Source organism: Rhinolophus ferrumequinum, chromosome 3, assembly GCF_004115265.2.
Source record: "Rhinolophus ferrumequinum isolate MPI-CBG mRhiFer1 chromosome 3, mRhiFer1_v1.p, whole genome shotgun sequence".
In the NCBI taxonomy this organism is placed as follows: Eukaryota; Metazoa; Chordata; class Mammalia; order Chiroptera; family Rhinolophidae; genus Rhinolophus; species Rhinolophus ferrumequinum.
This window is the reverse complement of record NC_046286.1, coordinates 20419568-20441963: the sequence shown is the minus strand read 5'-3', so window position 1 is coordinate 20441963 and position 22396 is coordinate 20419568. Positions and strand designations below refer to the sequence as shown.

At 48.6% G+C, this 22396-nt stretch overlaps 2 protein-coding genes across 3 annotated transcripts in view; one reads left to right on the top strand and one right to left on the bottom strand.

Moving 5' to 3' along the window:
- The window catches only part of TRAM2 (translocation associated membrane protein 2), a 77332-nt gene extending 66344 nt beyond the window's left edge, over window positions 1-10988 (top strand). Inside the window, exons 7-11 of one of the 2 annotated variants that reach the window (XM_033100120.1) lie at window positions 604-674; window positions 3089-3193; window positions 3502-3645; window positions 4525-4688; window positions 5934-10988. In XM_033100120.1, the coding sequence (XP_032956011.1) occupies window positions 604-674; window positions 3089-3193; window positions 3502-3645; window positions 4525-4688; window positions 5934-6007 (558 nt within the window). In that variant the 3' untranslated portion in view covers window positions 6008-10988. The remainder of the gene's footprint in view (window positions 1-603; window positions 675-3088; window positions 3194-3501; window positions 3646-4524; window positions 4689-5933) is intronic. The other variant, XM_033100112.1, reaches the window with a different exon arrangement.
- Window positions 10989-13981: 2993 nt separating this feature from the next.
- EFHC1 (EF-hand domain containing 1) overlaps window positions 13982-22396 on the bottom strand; it is a 61136-nt gene continuing 52721 nt past the window's right edge. The window contains exons 10-11 of the mRNA XM_033103078.1: window positions 17225-17435; window positions 13982-15330 (exon numbers count right to left, since the gene is read on the bottom strand). Of these exons, the coding sequence (XP_032958969.1) occupies window positions 15259-15330; window positions 17225-17435 (283 nt within the window). The 3' untranslated portion in view covers window positions 13982-15258. The remainder of the gene's footprint in view (window positions 15331-17224; window positions 17436-22396) is intronic.

The window sequence follows — 22396 nt, the reverse complement described above, 5'->3', positions numbered from 1 at the left end:
GCCATTCGTCCTCCCCTCCCCTCCTGTTCCCAGTGGTCCCCTGTCCCTTCCTCGACAAGCACAGAGCATTGGGTGGTGAGGGCGTTGTGTGGGTGGCTTGAGGAAGATGCTTAGTCAGCCCCTGTCGACGTCTCCAGGAAGACCTCCGTGAGAACAGGCCACCAGCGCGTGTCTTGCCTCCCCCCACGCTAGCCATGTATGTGGCTTTGAGGAAACTCTTAACTTGCATCTTCTGGGTGGTGGATGGAAAAGTTTTTTGCCTTTCCCACAGTCGTTTTTTTTGAAAAAATAGCTTCCCTCTGAATTATTTCCAAAAGCCCTGTTCCCCAGTCCCTGTCCCTTCTTTCTCAACCCAACCCCGCCCTCTGACCGTGGACCCAAAGCTGCTGCCTCCCCGTCAGACTTGTCAGCAGCCTGGTGCATGGGCCTCTGGTGTGACCTGGACCATCTGTGTTAAAGCAGCCACGGTTGAGCCCTGTGGCTGTTGGGGAGGCTACCGTCCCCCACCCCTCACACACACACTCACGCACACACACTTCCCCTTCGTTCCTGCACCTTCAGTTAGGGAACAACACATTCACGGGCTGCTTGTCTGGTTTGCAGGAGGAAATTCCCCGCCAGCTCCAGTACATTTGTCTGTACCTGGTCCACATAGCCGGAGCGTACCTCCTGAAGTGAGTGACCCCCACATCTCCTCGCCCTCAGTGTCGGTGCATCTCTCCAGACATTCATTCAGTTAACAGGCATTTATTAGATGCCTTCTGTGTGCCGAGCGCCAGGCTAAGACCTGGGAGTACAAAGATGGATGGTAGAAGATTCCTTTGTTTTCAGTGGTTCATTCTCAGTCTAGTAGGAGAGACTGGTACGGACATACTGGGAGGACCGTGTAGTATGATAAGCACTATACTATGACATGTGTCATCTGCCAGGGGGACCCAGAAAAGCGACTGTCTCAACCTGAGACGGCCAGGGAAGGCTTCTGAGGGATGTTGGCACTTGATCTATGGCTTTGCGGGAAGAAGCCTTCTTGAAGCTGGGCTCCGACCTCAGGCGACCAGTTCAAGCTGTCAGAGCTCACAGCCCTGGGATTCCCTTCCCTTTGATTTGTAATGAATTGTAGAGTGGTCCCCGCTTGGTTGTTGCGAAGTCGAAAGATGTGCTACGGTATTTGGCCTTGAGTGTCTTCTTGTATGAAAAGACTCACATTGATGAATAGGACATGTCATTGCTAATTTGGGTTTTCCTTGAGCGTTATCCATGTAGTTCAGGAGAACTTTGCTTTGTGTAGGCCGGCATTTTGAGAACCTGTGATGTGTGACTTTCCAGGCTAAGGAGCCTGGAGGTCCTGGGGCCTCATAGTGGGCATCCCGTGACAATGATGGACACGGGGTAACGGAGTCAGGAGGGTGGCAGCTCTCAAATCCACTCTCCTGTCTCTGGAGATGTAGAAACTGTGTCGAGTCCTGCAGGGACCCTAAGGGGTGAGGGCTGTGTGGTGGGGCCAGCTCTGCTCTTGTCTTGGATGCTCGTGTGACATGCAGAAGGGCTCTGAGGGAGCCAGTCTGCGCGGTCACCCCTGCAATGTGTGGCAAGGAGAGCTTCCTGCTGCCGTCGGATCCCTGCTGTATCACCACGTCTTCCTCAAAAAGATGTGAGATGCTCCAAGATCTGTTTTTTCCCACATCCGACACGTCCCAGGGAAGGAGAAGGGCAGGCGTCTGACCTTGTTTAGGCTGAGTCCTGTGAATTCTTGTTTCGGAATGAGAATAGGACTCAGAGGGCCGGGAGCAGCAGATCTGCCAAAATCACGCCCGTCACATTCCTAGTGAGGCTGGCACTGCGTCAAGGAGCAGTTGCCGCTCTCTGCTCATTTAGGGAGCGTGACCTCCTTTACCCTCCGTCCTCGTTCTAGTTTTCAGAGGTGAGTGTGGGGAAAGGAGAAGCCCTTTCCCCAAGATTCCCCAAGGAAGACGGCCGAATGATGTGGGGGTCTCATTTTGGTGAAGAGCTTAGCTTTTGGAGGCCTTCATTCACTCAGCACAGGCTGAGCCCTCCCACGGGCCGGGAGCTGCTTTCGGAGGTGCAATTATAGGCAGACAGGCCGTGCTCTCCTGGGGTGTCTGTTCTCACGGGAGGCAGACCACAAACAAGGAAATAAGTAAATAGAGATTCCCCTAGTGGTAAGTGCAGTAAATAAAATAAAGCAGGGCAATGCGACGGAATGACTTGTGTACTTGGCACCTTTGGTGTGGTGAGGGAAGGCCTCTCTGAGGAGGTGACTCAGGTTGAAGCATGAATGACAAGAGTCCCGCTAGGCCATGTGAAGACATCAGGTAGTTTGCACATCGTTCTGTTGACATTTCTCAGGAGCCAGTGACCATCCTGACGGATTTTGCACTTCTTCAGTCTTGTTGGGTGGAATTGGCCGGATCCTTATGTATCACTGCCGTGGGAGTGCTCCCATGTCACCGCGTTGACTTCCTGAAGCCCTGCATGTTCAGCAGGATCTGTCATTTCAGTTTGCGTTTGTTTGAATGACAGCTGACCATCTGCAGCAAACGGCCTAAGGAAGTCAGTCATACATCATGCCTGGAATTGAGCAGAGGGGCATGTCTGAGTGGGTGCTGATTTTTTAAGAGGCCAGTTCCCGAGCACAGATTTTTGCCTTATGTTGAGTTTTGCTTCACGGACCTCTTAGCTGGCTAATGAAAATATCAGACTGTGGGAAGCCCTCATATTTCTACATGCAAAGCTCAGCCACCTGTTCTGAGCACTTTTTACATGCTTGGTCCCATGCCCGGTGATGAATGCAAGGTGACAAGTGCTGTGAAGAGCCTCAGTCAGGGTCACTGTGGGAGCCGGTAAGGATGCCTGACCCAGGCACGACAGGCAAAAGGCCAGGAGATTCGGTATTAGGAAAAATTCTTAAAGGTGTGGCAGCAGAACGGAATCCTAAAGGATGAGGTAGGGCTAGCCAGGGAAGGTGGAGGAAAGTGGAGTGGAGAGCAGGGCTCGGGGCGTCGGGCCCCTGGCCTCTGCTGTCCGCGGCCTCTTGGGGGGACTGTGAGGCTTGTCTGTTTCTCTCCAGCCTGAGCCGCCTGGGCCTCATCTTGCTGCTGCTGCAGTACTCGACCGAGTTCCTCTTCCACATGGCCCGACTCTTCTACTTTGCAGATGAGAACAACGAGAAGCTGTAAGTGGGGAGGCTGGTCAGCTGGCCTGCTGGGCAGGGGCCTCCCCTGAGGCCTGGCTGATGGGAGGGTCCTGCCCTGGGTGCCAAGTGCCCCTTTACCTGCGGGCAGCACCCCGAGGTTTTTTTGTGTGGGTTTTTTTTTTTTTTTTTTAATTTTCTGGAGCATCTTATTCTAGCTGTCTCATCCCTCGAGCACCCTACTCAACCTCCCTTGAACTTTCCCACCTAAGGTCGCTTCTGGAGAAGTGGCTAAAGGTTCCTTCATGGGTCCTTTAAGGCTTATGTCCCTTTTCTGCCTCCCCGAGCAGGTTTAATGCCTGGGCGGCTGTATTTGGGGTCACCCGCCTCTTTATCCTCACCCTTGCTGTGCTGGCCATCGGCTTTGGACTTGCTCGCATGGAAAACCAGGCCTTTGACCCCGAAAAAGGGAACTTCAACACCTTACTTTGCAGGTGAGTGGGGCAAAAGCCCGAGGCGATAAACCAGGGCTCCCTGAGCGCTCTCAGGAGCCTCCTGAACTTGGCACAATTTCTGCAGAAGGTCAGGAGGCAGCAGACCCCTGCGTCTCCGCCACGTTAGCTGGGAATCTCTGGCCATTAGACCTGAGGGGATAAGAGACACCAGCCTTCTGCTTCCATCGAAACCACCTTCACTCCCCAGCGCTGGCCCGCTCAGACCAGTCGGGGCTTCAGTCCACGTGGGAATCCCCTCACCTTTGCCCAGTGCTTCAGGGTGCACAGTAGGTCTCACATCCAGTGTCTCAAGGATCGTTACGCCAGGCGTGGACTTCTTACAGCTTGGCCAATGGCCTCCCACAGCAGTAAGGGAGCCACAGTGTTTCCAGGAGACCCTCGGGCCTGGAAGGGTGCCTGATTTGTCCAGGATTGCTCAGCTTTTTAAGTGACATGCTGGATGAGAGGCCACTCTAGAGTTATTTCTGCTCTATCATAAATCAACTCACTTGGATTCTTCCAATATATATGGAGCTGACGTGAGCTGTGTTCTGTGGTGTAGGTACAAAAGGGACAGGCCGTGGCTCCCAGCCAGTCGTGGGGGCATTATGACCATGGAGCTGGACGTGCGTCTGTCGCTGCCACCTCCGGGGTCTCCCTCACCCCCACCGTCTGTCCACCACCAGCCCTGAAGCATGCTGGAGCCGTGACTGGCACTGAGCCCTGTGCTCTTTCTGGTGGTGGTGTGGGGTGGCATGCTGGGGCCGAGGGTGAGCAGGAACCAGGCCATGGGAGCAGCCGAGTTCCTGCCCCCATCTCCTCCCCTGCCCTGGTCTGTGGGCCCAAGCCCCCCTGACCCCCTGCTCTGCCCCCCCGCAGGCTCTGCATGCTGCTGCTGGTGTGTGCTGCCCAGGCCTGGCTCATGTGGCGCTTCATCCACTCCCAGCTGCGGCACTGGCGGGAATACTGGAACGAGCAGAGCGCCAAGCGGAGAGTCCCAGCTGCCCCCAGACTACCAGCCAGGCTCATCAAGAGAGAATCTGGTGAGTGACAGGGCCCGTGGGCAGGCAGGGGCGAAATCTGTGTGGGTTGGGTGGGAAGGAGCCAGGGCCCAGCTCCTTGGGCTCTACCCAGACCAGTCCTGCAGCCCTGCGTCTGGACTCCTTCCCCTGGGCCTGGGGCTCCTTGGCTCCTGCCAGGGCCTGACTGGCACGTGGCTGGGTGTGGGCCAGGGACAGGCTGTGGGCAGGGAGCCCTTCTGGCAACGGTGGGGCAGGGCATTGGCTGGGTGGGGAACTCTGGCAGGAAGCGTGTCCTCAGGGTGGCTTCTGGGCCCCAGCCAAGTTCTGTGCCTGTTCTCTGGGTGGCACGGCCACGCTGTCCTCACCTGCCCTCTGCTCTATATCTTGGCCCGCCTCTGCCTCCCAGGCTGCTGGCTCCTCTTCTGTCTTCAGGAATGACTCAAGATGACGCAGTGCTAGGTGGGCGGCAGGGGTGGGACACCCACTTCTCCTTTGGCCCCTGCCACATTCTAGTAACCACCCCCACCCCACCCCCACCCCCGGGTCCCGGGGCAACGCCAGCCCTGCACTTTCTGTCCAGCCTGGGGGCCCGTCTGCATTGGGATCTATTTTCTGACTCACCTGCCTTTCTCCAGGTGTGGCCTGCTTGGCAAGGGCTCATGTGTGTTAGAACCAGACACGTGCATGGCTGGGTGTGACGCCGAGTCAGGCCTAGCTCGGGTGGGTATGGGATGTGAGGCTTTGCTTTGGAGCAAGCACACGGATGTGTTTTCGACAACAATAAAAAGAGGTGTTTTTTTTTCTGCCACAAGAGGAGTGCCAGGCATCTGAGTAAGGCCTTGTCCCTTCAGCCTTTCTATCTCCTCCCTTCTGTCCTCACCTTCCTGGGAGTTGTTGCTGAAGTGGGCAGCTGCCCTGCAGGGGGCCTGAGAGAAACTAAAGCCACTGGCAGCGCCCAAGTGATTTCAGCGAGGATCTGGCCCCAGCCTCAGGCCGGGGCGGGCAGGCCTCTGCCTGTTCCTGGGTTGCTGTGTGTCATCCCAGCACCTTCCTGCTAAAGGAGAATCAGAGACCAACCACTGCAAACGGAGCGACTGGTAGCAAGACCCTAGGGAAAGCAGAAGCCTCCAGGAGCTGTGGGAGGCTGCAGCCCGGGGTCCCCTCGGCCCATCTGTGTGCAGCAGCCAGGCTGCCTGGGCCCCCACCCTTCCCCCTCCCGCTCCCCTACCAGGAGAAACACCATGTCTGTCTCCCTTCACTTCCTAGGTTACCATGAAAATGGAGTGGTGAAAGCAGAGAACGGCACCTCCCCACGGACTAAGAAACTCAAGTCTCCTTAAGGCCAAAGTGCTGAGAACAGAAATCCCCTTGTGGGGCCATGGGGCAGTGAGGAACCCAGGCACCATCACTGCCTTCCCCTTCCTGCTCGTGATGCTCCATCTTAAACAGCAGGAACCTGTCTTTAAACGGGGCTTTTCCTTTCTTACTTCTTGGCTTTCTCTTCTTCTTCTTCCATAAACCATTCTCAATAAAACCAAAAATCTTCCTCTTTCTCTCCCTCAAGCCACCTCATGTCCTCACCTCTGTACTGTGTTGGGTTTTCTAGAAGCACAGGTGCTCGTGGTTCTCTTTCTCCTGGCCTCTTTATTTCTCTTCCTTCACGACTGCTTCTTTCTCTCTTGACTTCTTTTACCGTATTGTGCAATTTTTCTGTGTGTCTTGATTTTTACAACGAGAGGGAGCTAAGGTTGTGGTCCTCGCCATCCAACACCCAGCGTTCGTCCCCGAGACCTGTCAAAGTCTAGAAGCCTCGTTCATGCCCAGGAGCTTCCGCCTGGGGCCAGTAGCAGGTCCCCCGATGGCCCCCGTGTGGATGAGCAAGAAGAGAAGAGACCGGCCCTCTCGGATCATAATCTCCTAGGTGCTGATTAAATGGCGAGATGTATGATTCCAGTTCTGCACGCACCATCTCGAGGCCCAGCAGTGTCACTGCTTGTTGTAAATGCCAAAGCCCTTGGCTTTGGGACCTGACGACTCGGTCCAGAAGGATGGTGTTAAGTGTGTTGGGTCCTGTGACTCAAGCCAGCCTGCCAGCGGCTGGTCCCGGATTGGAAACCAACCCGCCCTCACTCTGCTGGGCAAGTGCTGAAGGGGGAACAAGGCTCCCCACTCTCCAGAGCAAGAGGAAAGCACACTGAGCAGCAGGCTCTTCTGGAAAGGTAACGGTGGCAGAAGTGATGGCGGAGTCGACCCAGGCCTTTCTTCAGCAGCCCCAGCTGCGCTTGCTTTTTTCAACTGTTCACCAGCATTCAAAACCAAACATGACAGCAGTAAACAGACCAGCGGGCATATGCTGGTCTAAACCCCAGACCCAGGCAGGCAGCCCGTGTGAGGGGCCAGAGCTGCTGCCTGATCTCATCTCTCAAGCTGCAGGAACACCAAGCCCCCGCGTGCCCTGGGGCCCCAGCGAGGGTCACCTGGGCCACTCTCTCTGGCCTCCCTTGTTGAATGTTCTTTGGAATTGTTGTTGTCATCTGCTGATGTTTGTTGAGCACACCTAGCATTTTAGACGGTCTGAACCAGGAGTGGCTGCTTAGATGAGCAGCCCGGCTGTGCCGACAGGAGGCTTTCTGCCCTGCCCCTCACTTAGTCTCCCCACAAAGACAAGGCCTTCACCTCCTGATGGGGCCCAGCCCTGGGAGGACTTCCAGAGTTAGGCTTTCAGAGGTCCGAAGTAAGAACCCCTCCCAAACTCTGCTGTAGTGAGGGGAGCAGTTCTGATGGGCACAGGACGGGGTGTCACGCAGTGCGCTCGTCCTCTTTCTGATACCGCAGTAGGAGCCTAATCTTGGATGATTATCCAAAAAGGGGGAGATAGGTCTTTTCATCAAGGCAGCTCCTCTTTCTCCATGTCACTTGCATCAAAGATCAATTTCAATTTTCTGGAGACCGAAGGATTTCTTTCCTAACACCGCTGTAGACCCTTATCTCTCTGTTCAGGAAAAGGTGGCTGAAATGGAAGGAACACCCTTGGCTTCTGATTACCTTAGGAAGTGGGACCGCTTTTTTGAAAATAGGCATTTCTCCCGTCCTTCTCTGACACTTGTCTGGGCTGCAATGCGGAAGCTCGGTAAATGGGTGGCTTGGTGTCACCCTGACAGACCCGATGTGGAAGCCCTGAGCCGTTTCAGTCCGACAGCCCGGCCATGGCTGTAGTTGCATTTGGCTCCCTACCGGGCCTGGTAAGTTGGTAATGGGGCTGTTCAGCCTCCTGTACCTGCCCCATCAGCCCAGCCACCATCCCGGGCGCTCCAGGCCGTGTCCTAGGCAGCGTGTCCAGCTCCCCGTGAGAGGCGGCTTCCCCAGGTAAGCCCTGTTAAACTGTGGAGTCACGCTTTTCGCAAGTACACGCGCTGTGCTGCGGGCCGGGAAGGGGCTGCGCAGCACCTCCAGTCCTGCCGTCAAGCAGCCTCCCTTCTCCCGTGGGTCGGTGTTTCAGATGTTCGGTGCCAGAGGCCACACAGTTTCGTGTTCCTAATTCTCCAGCGCTGTGCAGTGGTGTGCCTCAGAGGTGGTACTGCCAGCCCAGTGACTGGGCCAACTTAGGCTGTTTCCTAAAGAAGGGGGTTTGTTCAGCGATGAGTGTTAGTCAGATGTTTTCTGCTCTGTAAAAACCCCCGAGACCATGAGTAAGGCTAGCATCTCAACAGCTGGGCTTCAGGAATGATTTGAGGGGAGGGGAAATAATAGGGAAACGATCATTTGTCACCCCACTGGCATCCCTGGCACATTTCTTTCAGAGCAGAGCCAAGTCTCTGGCACGTTGGCTCAAACCATGTTGCCAGGAGCCGAAATATCTCAGTTCCACTGCATCCTGTGAGCTTGTTGGGCTGGCTTGTCCTGATTTGGCCGTTCGGGCTATGTTCTTCTGTCTTACACACTCTGTCCTATTCCCAGTGTGGCAGACCGTCCGTGAAGGCCGTGTCAGACGCCTCCAAGCGTGAGAGGCCAGCTCAGCACCATCCACCCGGAGCAGGAGAATGCATGCTAATCTACCTCAGCAACCGCTGCCTCTCCCCACACCCCTGGCTGGCACCAGTGTGAGGGGAGCCGAGCAGAGGGCAGTGGTGGGAGAGGGAGAGGCAGGCCGCGGCAGTGGGCGGGAGGATCCCAGGCTGCAGGTTCCCCTCCTCGCAGGTTCAGTGATGGGCAAGTTATTTTTACCATCCGGGCTCTGAGAGCTGCACTATTAATAAGTTACATGTGTCCTTCAGAAGGTAGGGGAAGGTTCTGGGGGAAAGGGGAGCAGGCCGAGCCAGGAGGAGAGCTGCTTCTCTCTCCCGTTCTAATCACTGCAGTTGGGTTTTCCTAGGCCTGGGGGAGAGGAGGACACGACTAAGTCCCCTGCCTCAGGGCCGCAGTGTCCTAGCGAATATCCTTCGCCGTCCTCTGTTCTTCTCTCACGGAGTGTGTCGGAAGCGTGTGAATCAGCTCAACTGAGTGCTCGCTCTTCTCTCCTGCTGCCTTCCCAGCTCACCGCGCTGTTTGTCAGGAGGAACTTGGGGGCATGACTGGAGAATGGGCTCACTGTCAGATGACTTGAAACCTAAATAGAATCCCTCTCCGGCCCACGGTTGGCCCAGTGAGGAAGGCTTGACTAACTTTTCACGGTTTACTCCAGTTCTCGCCTGAATCTTAATTCCTCCTCCCCAAAGGCTGAAAAGACCCCCTCCTCAGCTGCCTCCCTACCCCCCCCCCCCTTTGTGGAGGTCTCAGAAAAGCTTTGGGACGGTTAGGACCTACTGGCTCTATGCCGCCTCTCGGGCTCGGCAACCCATGTGAGTTTTTGTGCTAAGCAGATCCTTATTCTTGTGTAAGAAGTGCCTTACTTGCCATGTGGTCTCACAGTCTTCACTTGTATTGCATGGCCAGCCCCCAGCTGCCAGGGCTCGAGGGCTACTGGTCTTGTGCAGCCAAGGACACTGGACCCCGGTACAGTTACATGTAAAAGGGACACGGATTGTGACAGTTTCGCCTCATTCGTCTCGGTCTCCACCACCACCCACCCATCTAACCACCATTGTGTTAGAGTCTGCGGTGTGTTCTGTTTTGTTTCTGGTTTCTCCCTTGTGTCAGTTTTCTGGCCCCGCTGGGTGGCTGCAGAAGCCGGGGAGGGCCCAACACAGGCCCCTGTGCCTTGTATCTATTAAGGGAAGCTCAGAGGCCTCCAGGAGCAGCAGGCCCCCCTCTGGCCCCCACATGGTGAAACCTGCTCTTCCAGGCCCCCACCCCCTGATTATAAAGAAAGGTACCCTTGCTAGAACCTCTTCTGCTCTATTTTGCTTTCCATTCAACCCAAAGGTTCTATTATACAGGTGTTTACTTCCCAGTCACAAGTGTTAATGCGCTGATACCTTTTTGACAGTGGGTCTCATTCGGCTGTTGCAGAACTTCTCCGAGCTCCTAATTCAGTGTTACCTTGTAGTAGCAGCAGCTCCCCTAGCCCTTGCCCTGCCTGCCTTTTCCTTGTTCTTCCGGGTTGTGCAATAACCCTCCCAGCCAGTGGTCTTTCCACAGGCCTTACTGTCCCTTTCAACGCCCTGGGAAGGGCCGGGACCCACGGGAGGGGTCGTCGTCATCCCCTACAGAAGAAATGTTAGCCACTTTCTCTTCCTTGCTGTCATTCTCTTGATCCTGGGTGGGTTTTTGTGGCACTCTAGTAGAACATTGTAGCATCGTCTTAGACGTCCATATATAGTTTTAAAAAATCTGTTGAGAAGGAAAAAGAACTATCCTCATGATGGGGCATTAATAAGTCAGTGTCTGGGAGTAAGATCGGTGACACGTGAGGCATCACCATCCCTCTGCCCAAAAGCATTGTAGAGTTTCTTGTTCCCATGGAGAGGAAGGAGCGTTTTCTGAGTATCGGCCATGTGTGGACAGCCTCCTGTTCACCTGATAGGATCTGGCTGTGATTATGATTATAATAAGTACCACCATGTCCTTGGGTACAGATTCAAGTGTTTATGTGATGAGACTATAAACCTCATTTTTCAGTTCCTCTTGTTTAATAAACATTGGAAGGATGAGCTGAGGCTGCTGGTGCCCTGAGCAACTCAATGCAAATGTGGACAAAAAGTGTCTTTTTGTTTTTCTACTTTAGCCTGTTCATGTTATGGACCAAATTTCAACAAGGAACTCAAGGAAAATTTGTACCTGCCGTATTTATGCTCATGTAAAAGGTTGTTTTTTTTTTTTTGGGGGGGGGACTTTTTACTTTCAGTGAACTTTTTTCAAAATCCTGTCTCCACTGTTTCTGTCTGGTTTGAAAACAAATTACAGTTTTGTATGGATTTTTTTAATGTACATTTTGAAACAAATGATCAGCAAATATTTTTGAAATAACTGAATAAAAGGCATAGAATTATCAATCTAATTGTCTCTGGTATAATTCCTTATATGCCTATTTTGACCTGGATGCTTACGTGACCTTTGCTTTTACTTGAAAAATGACTTTGCATTGATTTTAGCCTAATTTCTAATAGTTTTCACTGTATTTGTCATTTCTTGTATATCTTTTGAGATACATTTATTAATTGTGCTCATGTGGATTAGGGAATTGGAACTAAGGATGGAGAACGAGTTACTGAACGCTAGGTAGTAACACACATCATTTTTATTTGCATCTATAACAGTAAAGTATAAAAGTGGAAAGGAGTTTTCTTGACGTGGGGTTTGTGGGTAGGAAGCTCCCCGAGGAAGCACACCATGTTTGATGTCTGCTGTGTTATGAAGTCATTTGGCTAGGAGAAGATGGGATTAAGTTTGTGTGTAAAAGCCACCAAATATTAGTGTTGGTATTGAATAGATGTGCAAGCATTAGTAATAGTGGTGGGCAGGGGGGATCGCTGGTGTCAGTTAAATGCCTGTTGCCCACAGCTGTCTACTGTGTTTTCCATAATTGTCTTCAGAGAGAGCTTGGGAGATGAGTGTCGTGACAGGTGGCAGTTAGCCAAGGACACCGACAGGGTGTGAGGATTAAACAGGAAACATTTACTTGAGCAGTGGGTGAGCGGTACGGCTGGCAGGCAGGCTTTGGTGCAGACTAAGGTGGCAGTCCTGCTCTGTCACGAGAAGCGCGGTGACCCTGAGCAGTTAACCTTTCTGAGCCTGTTTGCTCATCTGGGTTCTACAGTTTTGGAGGTTGGTTGGTTGGCTTGTTTTTTGCAGAGTGGTAATGGTAAGATTTAGGGATAGTGAATGCTAAGTTCATGGTACAAATGAAGCACACAATCATTTTTTTAATGAACATACTCATGTGTCGGCAGGATATCCAGTAGTCACTCAGCCAAGTGACCCTTGATTCTCTAGAAATAATGTTTAGAAACATTTTCTCTATCTGTTGATCCCAAATACCCTCCAAGCCTGTAGATAAGAGTTTGCTGCACTCTACTTAGATGGTTTTTCCAAGCCCCCTGGGGGTATAGATAGAGTACAGACTGAGGAGTGGTAACTCATAGCCAATCTTCACCCAAAGGCAGATTTTACTAGCCCTGAATCCCTAAGCCACCCTAAGCCATCTTACACCTCCCTCAGTTTGATCCGAGAGCCGCAGCTCCTAGTGTGCCTCTGCAGCAAACGCTAATAGGTGAAGCTCATTCTTTGTCTTAGCTCCCTGGTGGCCCAGCCACAGGACGCTTATTTCTTCCTCCCACAATGCTGTCCGCTGCAGGTAATGCTCAGCTCTCTAACATCACCTGAGGCGGACTCCAGATGCATCCCCAGTGTGTCTGTAGCCTAAGGCCGCATACAGAAGTGACATCTGATGGTTGCACTGCCATTCAGGAGCTCAGGAAAACAGTTTTCTTGACATGCAGTTTGTGGGTAGGAAGCTCCACTCTGACTTTTGTGGCTCCTCCACCGACTGCCTTGTAAAAACCAGCAGAGGTAAGCAGTGAGCCCCGACATCACAGGAATCAGCCTGCTGGCTCTGGTCTGCTGTGAAGTAGCTTTTGTACCTTGTGATGGTGCTGGCAGATCTCAACTTCTCCACCTGGGCTAAACTTGGCAGGGGAGGTGTGGACCGCGAGTTTATGGCATGTATGTGAATGATGCCGAGTGTATTCACCGAGAGCTGAGACCCTTTGAACAGTTACAGTGCGGCTGACACTTTAGTCCTGGTCCCCATTACAATGGAAAAGGTATAGGGACATAAAAGGAGCAAAGATGTCGGAACTGAGGTTAGAAGGGCTGTGAGCACTTGGATCTCAAAGGGTGGGTGAGAGGATATTAAATGAGAGTTTTTCCTAATGTCTTCATTTTGGCTAAGGACAAACTCGGCAGTATCTCCATATGCTACAGATTGGTGCAGCTCCGTGAAAGACTTGCTGAAGCGGGGCCCAAGGCTTTTGCAGACGTCTTTCTTCCATGGGAGGCAAGGGTGATGGAGAAATTATTGGAGGGTGTGGATTTCTTGAAAGGGGCCATCAGAGTGTTGTAGGACCACAAGCTAAATGACAGCAGTACTTTAACAGACTCAGGGCTTCACATGTATTCCCTGGAGTTTGAAGACCACAATATTTGGGGTGCCTGATTCTCACCTAAAATAAGTCTCAAGGAAAGGGACTGGCTGAGCTGCCTAACTTCACAACCGAGAGGGCAATCTGGATGAAAAGAATGGGCAGCAGCAGATGCCCTGGACGGTGAGTCAGCCTGGAGGGTCCCCCACCTGGGAGGACCTTCTGAGAGGCTGCCGGGCCTGGTGGCTGTATACTGTGAGAACGGGCACACTGGAGACCCTGTATACGGGAGCCTGGGGCATCTGTATCCGAGAACGGTGCACGGGGAGGTTTCCTATGGGTAAGTGTCCTAAGCACTCACAGAAAAGGTGCCCTGGGAGAGAGAAAGCTGGCCTGTAGGGACCTGACCCCAGATTATGACTTTGCCAGCCACACAGTCTTGGCCCTTTTCCTCTGGTTTCTACCCCTCACCTTTCCAGACACTGAAAAGGCCAGAAACGGAAACACAGCTGAATGGAAGCAAAGGAAACAAACCAGGAGGAGGAAGAAACCCACCTGCACTGACACGCCCCCTACACACACACACACACACACACAATAGGCTTCCAAGCTTGGGACAGGACTGTCCTGAGGCAGGCAGGATAGAGATTCATGTTTTTATTTTAGACTGAAATGGAATTTTAAATACTTGAAAATCAGACTTTTTTTTATTAGTTACGAGTGACTGGGGAAAACAAAACAAACCATATCTCTTCTTGAGATATCGACCTGGAGCAGAAAAGGGGGAGTCAACACGATACATTTACATCCCTTTTATTAAGCTGGTTAGCGGTGGCGTAGCTCAGCGGGAGAGCTGGTTCAGAGAGGGCCAGGCATCCTGGATCGTACATAACTCCGTCCTCATTTGTATCACTCTTTAGGTGCAGGGAGGAAGCAGACAGCATTTATAAGGATGAAGTTGCTCTGCTTCTAGAAAGTCCATTGGAGCTCATTAGAAAACCAGTAAGTGTTAACTAGTCTTTTCCTCCTACCTCAAGGCAGGCTCTCTAAAGGCACACATTTTCTGAATTTTCTTTCTTTCCTGTGTGTCTTTTTTTTTAATTACAACCCACACCAAGAAATACATTTTACATCATGACCTAGTAAATACACATTCCGTTGAAAGCATGACACAGTACATACCACACTGAGTATTTGCTATTCTATTCCGTTTTTTTAATGCAGGTCTACTAATGGGCCTAGAACCACAGTCGGGAATGCATGTGCTATATTTCCCTGGACTGCTGAGGCAGGCAGGTGGGGGCGGGGGCCTTGGCTTAGCAGCAACACTAGTACTGTGTGCTTACTTCCAACGCCCCGAGTCTGTGGGTAGGCTTTTCCTCCGAGCAAATCCTATCTTCCTTCCTGCTCTTAACCACTGTACACCTGATTAGTCAAGGCTCTCCAGAGGAACAGAACCAACAGGATGTATATAGAGAGAACGAGATCCTCACAAGGAATTGGCTCATGTGATTATGGAGGCTGACAAGTGCTGAGACATGCAGTCAGCAAGCTGGAGACCCAGGAGAGCCAGTGCTTCCATGTGAATCAGAAGGCAGGCAAAAGCTGGCGTCGCAGTTTAAAGGCAGACAGGGGGCATTCGTGCTTCTTTGGGGAAGGGTCAGCTTTTTTGTTCTGTTCAGGCCTTTGATGAGTTGGATGAGGCCCATTCACGGTGGGGAAGGCAATCTGCTTAGACTACGAATTCAAATGTTCACCTGATCCAGAAACACCAGAAATACTGTTTAACCATGTCTGGGCACCCCGAGGCCCAGTCAACTTGACACATAAAATTAACCATCACAACACCCCTACCCCTACACTTCCCTGAACAAGGCACCAATCTTAGCTCCTACGAGATCCAAATCAATTTAGACTTCAGAGTAGTGAACTATAAGAACCAAAATAACAATAATAATAATAATAATAATAATTTCAAGAGTGCTGTAAATGCATCTACAGAGGGTATAAGATATATTTCAAAGTGTAGGTCCAACCTCAAAGCATTGTATTGCATTCTCTCATCAGCCAGGTCAGTCTGAGAAAGCTCGGACAAAGTTATAGTAGTTAATCTTGTCTTCTCCGTGAGAGCACATCCTGATTAACTGCGGAGGAGAGCAAAGAGCATGTGAGACAGACACGCAGGCTGCTTGCCGTGTAACCGCGGGGTGCACTCATTAACAATGCCCCCCAGCCTTGTCAACCAAGTCAGGGGTTTTGTATCCCCAGTTGATTCTGAAATGATCCTCTGGACCCAACAGATAGGTCAGATATTATCCCTTCTTACACTTAATAAAAATCAAAGTTCAGGAGGAGTAAATGGCCTGCCCAAGATTTCAGGACTAACATTTGTACGTATAAGGGCATTGTCATTTTTTAAAAAAAAAAAAAAACACTTAATTGTTTTCATATTCAAATACAAGTCTTGGTCCATTTAGTTCGTGCAGAGTAAGACTCTTAAAATAGCAGGTTGCTGTTATCACAGCCTCATAGGAGAATCCAGTGATGTCACTGCTCAAACCACGCCCCTACACTCAGTTGTGAGTAGTCATACACTGACTTGCTGTGGTTCCCTTCCTAAGACACTGTGGGGACAGAGCCCCAAAAAGCAGTTTCCAGGCTCTCGGCCTCACATAGAAAGGTGCTGGCTCAGGTAGTAAATGGCCATCGACTGTGATCAAATGGCCATCAGCTGTGGCTAGTTGGCCGTCAGCTGTAACCAGTGAGCCATTAGCCATGAATATAACTGCCGTGGCTAGGCTAGCAGAAAAAGGGGGAGCTAGCAAGAAGATGGTGGCTGAGTCTGCAAGCGGCACATAGAGGGTTGAGAATTGTGTGGTTCCTGGTTCCTGTGTCTCCAAACCAGTCGCCAGTGAGAATACAGTGGTGTGACTCCCCTACCTATGGCTCCGTGGGTGTTCCTTTTTGGCCTAGCCATATCCTGCGTTCTTGTGTGGGGGGCGGGACCGGAGACCCCGCCAGACGCCCCGCACGACACTTGGCGAAGTCGGCAGGATCCCCTGCACTACAGACGCGCAAGGCTATCCCACCCAGCTTCCCTGTCCCACTTCCCACTGACTGCGATTCCTCCCTCCCAGGTCAGGTCCCACATAGTACAAATGACCTACAATGTGGACATGCCATCAATCTGAGATTTGGGACGCTAAATGGATATTTGGCCCACGTGGACAATGCCCTTCTAGCTGTGTCCCCGACTCGCTAATGGTGTTCCTGTCCACAAAATATCCTCGTCGGCCAACCTAGTCACTCCAGCCCTAAACGAAAGCCTTCCCTAAATTAACGTTAACTTGGAACATCCCTTTTTTGCTAAAAATTCTCTGAGATCTACAGCACCTCCTCCGTGTTCTTAATCAGTGAGAATGTCTCAACAATAATAAGTCACAGCCATTGGCAATTGTGGGAGAAATTTGGTTTTGACTTCTAGGGAAACCCTGGCTGAAGGGGTTTATAATGAAAAAAAAGGCATGAAACACCCTGTTCAACTCACTCATGAAAAGTCTAGGAGGAGATGGCCCATGTCCGCCCTCCATTTGCAGGTGGCCCTGGGACCCCTCCTAACAGATGCCCTGTCCCTGGGCGATGGTCACGCCCTCTTCCGTACCAGTCCTGATGGGCTTCCCGTACTTCTTGGCTGTGAAGGGTGTCAAAGGCGGCCCACCCACCCGCTCAGCCCAGCTGCCTTCGAGTCTTCCCTCTGCGGCAGCTCCTCCAGGACCACCTCCTTCAGCCCTGACACGTCTTACCAGCCACTGTGTGCTGTCTGCCCCATACCCCGTAAAGACATGCCTTGCAACGGCAAGTAGAAAAAAATGCCAATGACAGAATCAAGGGGAAAACCCAATCAGGACCGAATAGGGGATCTGACTGGAATATTTTAGATCTCCCCCACATAGAACAAAATACATATGCGATTGCCTTTAGGAGAGAGGCGTGGTGCCCAGCCTCCACAATCAGCCCGGCACAGTAACCCATACTGACCTCTTTAATCAAGGAATCATCAACGGGTACTTTCAGGGAGTCGCAGATTTCAAAGAATATCTCTTTGTCCACAAATCCTGAAGCGTCCCTGTCACAAGTTTGGAATGCCTCACGAATGCTGTCTTTGCACGGATGATCTTTCAGTCGCTTCTGGATTGTGTCTATTAACGCTTCCAGTTCCTGCACGGCTGGATCCACTTCAGTTTGCTTGCTGTTGAGAGAGGAAGGAAGTGACTGTAAACACGGTATTTATTCTTGACCACTCTTATCTCAGTGACCGAAGACCTCGCTTGGTGAAGTCAGGGAAGCTTCTAATGACAAACAGCTCTGACGCGGACCCCACCAGTAGCTGAACACTTGCCTGCAGAGCCGGCGGATGGCAGACCTCCACAGCAGGAGGGCCCGAGGAGAGGCAGGTTTGGAACTGCAGCTCAGCCTTCCTTGCTGCCGTCCGTTAATAAATCCCTGCACCACAGAGGGCCACATCTACCACCACCACCGTCCCCAGTCCTGTGCTTGTGGGGATCACGTGACTGTCGCTCAATGCTGTTTCAGATCTCCATCATTTATGTTAGAGCATCTCGACATAAATGCCTGAGTTTAAAATATATTTATCTATAACCATGCAGTCAGGAATCTCTTGTACTTTTAACATTCCCTCTCCAATTCACTCTGAATTTTATAAAAGGTTATTTGTGGAAGTTCAGAGATTGCTCTGTGGTGGATTGAGATTAGGTTTAGCATTTACTGAAATAAAGAGAAATTAGTAACCCAGAGCATTACGAAGAGGGAGGTCTAATCCCTTCAAGAAGCCCAATTTTTATTTCCTCTGTACATGAAGGTACAATTATAAAATTAAAGAATTTTAGAGCTGGAAAAAAACTCTCATGTTTCATCTTACCAAATCTGTTTTGGAATAAAATAGGGCTCAAATAAACTCAGTAAGCACTCCTCCCTTTCTTAATGATGAGAAAACAGACTTGAAGAACTTAGTGACTTATCCCAAATGTCATGTCAGAGACAAGACCAGAGCTGACATCCCACTTGAGTTCTAACTTGTTTTCTCAAGTATGCCCGACCACCTCTCACTGAACCCCTCTTCTTCCAGACCTTCACAATACCAATCCACCATTGCTTTCTTGTTCCCGATTTTTCTTGTATGTAATATTCAAAAAGTTCACTGTTCCAAATAGCCTTTTAACTTATTTCCCTTTTTACCTGGTGGCAACTTTTGCTGGAAGAAGTATAAAAGTGGTATAACCTTTCAGGAACAATTTGGAAACATGAAGCAACTGCCCAGAAAAGAATTTCAAGTAATTTATCCTAAAGAAATATCATGAGTTGTATAGAAAGGTACATCTATAAAGCTGTTTTGAGACAGCCTAGATGTAAAAAAAAGTCCTAAAATCAGGAGTTGGTTAAATAATAAACACTACAATCAGGCAATGTAATAATAATGCAGCATTGACAATGTGGCAGAAAGAGTAGAAAGATACATTGCTAGTGCAAAAAGTCGAGGTGCAAAAGTGTGTACAGAATGCTAACTTTTGTGTAAAAGTTGTGGGAGAATAGAATATATATTTAAATTTGCTTATATTGTACAAAGAACCTCTGAGAATATATTTAAAGAAAAACAATGAAAGAGGTAGTTCATTACCTATGGAGAATGGAGGGTAACAAGTTGGTAGAGGGAAGATGGGATGGGTGCAAAACTTTTCTTTGGTTCCTCCAAAGAAATATATATATATATATATATATATATATATATATATATATATATATATAATATATATATATATATATTATATATTTCCCATAAGAATGTAATACCTGCTCAGAAAATTAAACTATCAATATACTATAAAACATTTCATGATATCAAAAATGTTCATGATATACTATCAAGTGAAAAAAAACTGGTAAATGGTACAATGGTATTACAGAATTATTCCATTTTTATGTACATATTAAAACAAACTGTTAGAAGTAGTCACCTCTGGGTTATAGAATTTTAAGAAACATTTTTGCTTCTTTCTCCTAAATTGCTTGTATCTCCTAAATTTTTACTCCTTGAATGTTTTTATTCTGGGCATGTATTACTTTTGCAGTAAGACAAAAAACAATAAAACGAATCAAAATCTTCAGTAACTAAATGCTGTCTAGCATCATTTATTATAGAAGCGGAATACGTTTATCTGATGGGTGTAACTCCAATCATACATACTAAATTATGAATGACTGCCAGGGAGCTACTTTGGTGACAGAAAGCAGTCCAACCTCAATCTTCCATATCATTCCAGGAGTTAGAGCCATGGAACATATACATTTCAAATGTGACCATCCAATGATTTTGGAAAAGAGAAGATAACTCCCCATTCCCTGAAGAAACCAGACACTGTACTGTTTCAAACAACACGGACAATGCCCATGGCATCTGCTGCCTTTGGGTAAGATGGAGTAAATTCAGACAGCAACAGGGGGTACCGTTTAAGACAGAGCTAGTTAAAGTTACAGCGCCTACTTTATTGCAGGGGCCCAAGCCAGGGCCTGCTCTGCAGGAGAGCTGCGAGACCTAAGGTAGGGTTTGTTCCATGGGTGCAAAGGGAACACAGGGGCCGCCTGATTATCCTTAACAGGGACTGCCAAATGAGGGAGGCAGCTAGGCTCCCCACATGCTAAGTGCAGACTCTGAGCCAGACCCTCCAGTGCCCTAACTTTACTTTCATAAAAGCAAACATGATTTTATAGGGTGATTAATCTCCCACTGGTAAGAGAGACGTCATGGCTTTCAGTCTGTTCTTAGAATATTTTGCTATGAGCACTCTGGCAAAGCCCTCCACTTAGCAAGAACTAAATGGAATTCATGTATTTTCTCAAGAAGCAAACAGTCTGCAAACTTGTTCTTTCTTTGTTATGGTTTTTGTTTCTTTGTTTGTTTTGGTGGTGTTTTGGTGGTGAGCACTCTTTGATGCCAATAATGTATTAAAGCTTTAAAGTATGGCTATTTCAATTGCAAAGGTTCAGCATTGACCCTTTGGCCTGACCTTAGCTCTTGATTCATGATCTAGGGCCTTCCCTTTGCCCCAGTGAAGGTAAACCCACTCTCGGGACAGGCAGTCTCTTGTCTAGAGAGCTTTAGGTAGCCAGGAAGCTGAATAAGAACATCCCTGATTTCTCAATGCTTTTCCTCTGACGAGGCAGAATAAGTTGTAGTTAAGAGCATGGGCTCTAGTATCTGCCTGGCTGATTCAAAATTTCAGTTTTGCCACGTAAAGCCTGCATGATCTTGAGTAGGTAACTGCTCTCAGTTTTCCTACCTGTTATCTGAGAGTTTTAAGGAAAGCCACCTCATAAAGATTGTTGTGAGAATTAAATGAGTTATTACATATAAAGCACTTAGTACTTGACATAGCAGACACACACAAATGTTAGCTTTTAACAAAGTTCTTTTGACAATCTTAGTAGAACTGTCATTCACTCATCTAACAACTATTTATTGAATATGTATGGCTCAATGCTAGCTTTAGAATAAACTGTATAAAAAGTATAACAAGAAACCTGTCTCTAATAAGGATCCCTGCTCTTCAGAAGGGGAGATAAGGCACAGACTTTAAAATCACTAACAGAAGGGAGAAAATTACCATTTAAGAGAGGTACAGAAGACGAGAGGATCAGGAAAGGCCAAAGTAGGAGGTGGCATATTACTAGGCCTTGAAGGATGTGAGTGTTTGAAACTTCAGAATAAAATAAAAGAACTACAGACAATGGAAACAACCTGTGAAAAGGCATGAAGAAAGGACTGCTCGAAGTTAAAATAATAAACGTGTTAGTCTGGAGTGCACAGTGTATAGAAATGTAAGCTAGAACTCTAAGTTAGAAGGTTACCTGGAGCCACTCTGTCGAGGTTCTTGGATAGCAGACTAAGAACATTAGAGTTTTGTTTTTAAATCAGAGAAACCTCTTAAAAGTAGTATGATGAAGAAATTGAGCAAGACCAAAAGGGAAATTTTAAAAATCTTGAAATAAACAAAAATGGAAATACAACATACCAAAACTTATAGGATTCAGCAAAAGCAGCAGTTCCAAGAGGAAAGTTTATAGAGATAAATGCCTACATTAAGAAAAAAGACAGATCTCATATTAACAACCTAACTTTATACCTCAAGGAACTAGAAAAAGAAGAAAAAACTAAGCCCAGAGTTAGCAGAAGGAAGGAAATAATAAAATCAGAGCAGAAATAAACAAAATGTAAACTAGAAAAATGATAGAAAAGGTCAACAAAACTAAGAGCTGGTTTTTTTGAAAAGATAAGCAAAACTGACAAACTTTTTGCTAGATTAATTAAGAAAAAAGGGGGAAGCCTCAAAATCAAAATTGAAAGAAGCGATGTTACAACTGATACAACAGAAATACAAAGGATCATAAGAGACTACTGAAAGAAATGGATAAGTTTCTAGAAACAAACAAACAAACAAATTCCTAGAAATACACAATCTATTAAGACTGAATATCAAGAAATAGAAGATCTGAACAAACTATAACAAGGAAATATTGAATCAGTAATCAAAAATCTCCCAACAAAGAAAAGCTCAGGACCAGATGGCTTCATCAGAGAATTCTACCAAACAGTTGAAGAAAAATTAATGCCAATCCTTCTCAAAATCTTCCAGAAAACTGAAGTGTAGGGAACATTCCCAAATTCATATTACAAGGCCAGCATTATCCAGATAGCAAAGCCAGATAGACACTAAAAGAAAAGAAAACTCAGGCCAATATCACTGGTGAACATACATGCAAAAATCCTCAACAAAATACCAGCAAACTGAATTCAACAGCACATTAAAAGGAACATACACACTGATGAACCCGGATTTATCCTTTGTATCAAGGATGGTTCAAACATACAGTAATCAATAAATGTAATACACCACATTAGCAGAATGAAGGATAGAAATTATATAATTATCTCAATAGATACAGAAAATGCATTTGACAAGCCCTTTCATGAAAAAAGCTTTCAACAAATTAGGTATAGAAGAAACACACCCAATATGACAAAGGCCACATAGGATAAGTACACAGTTAACATCATAGCTAATAGTGAGCAAGATAAGGATTCCCATTCTCACCACTCTATTCAACTCAGACCTAGCCAGAGCAATAAGGCAAGAA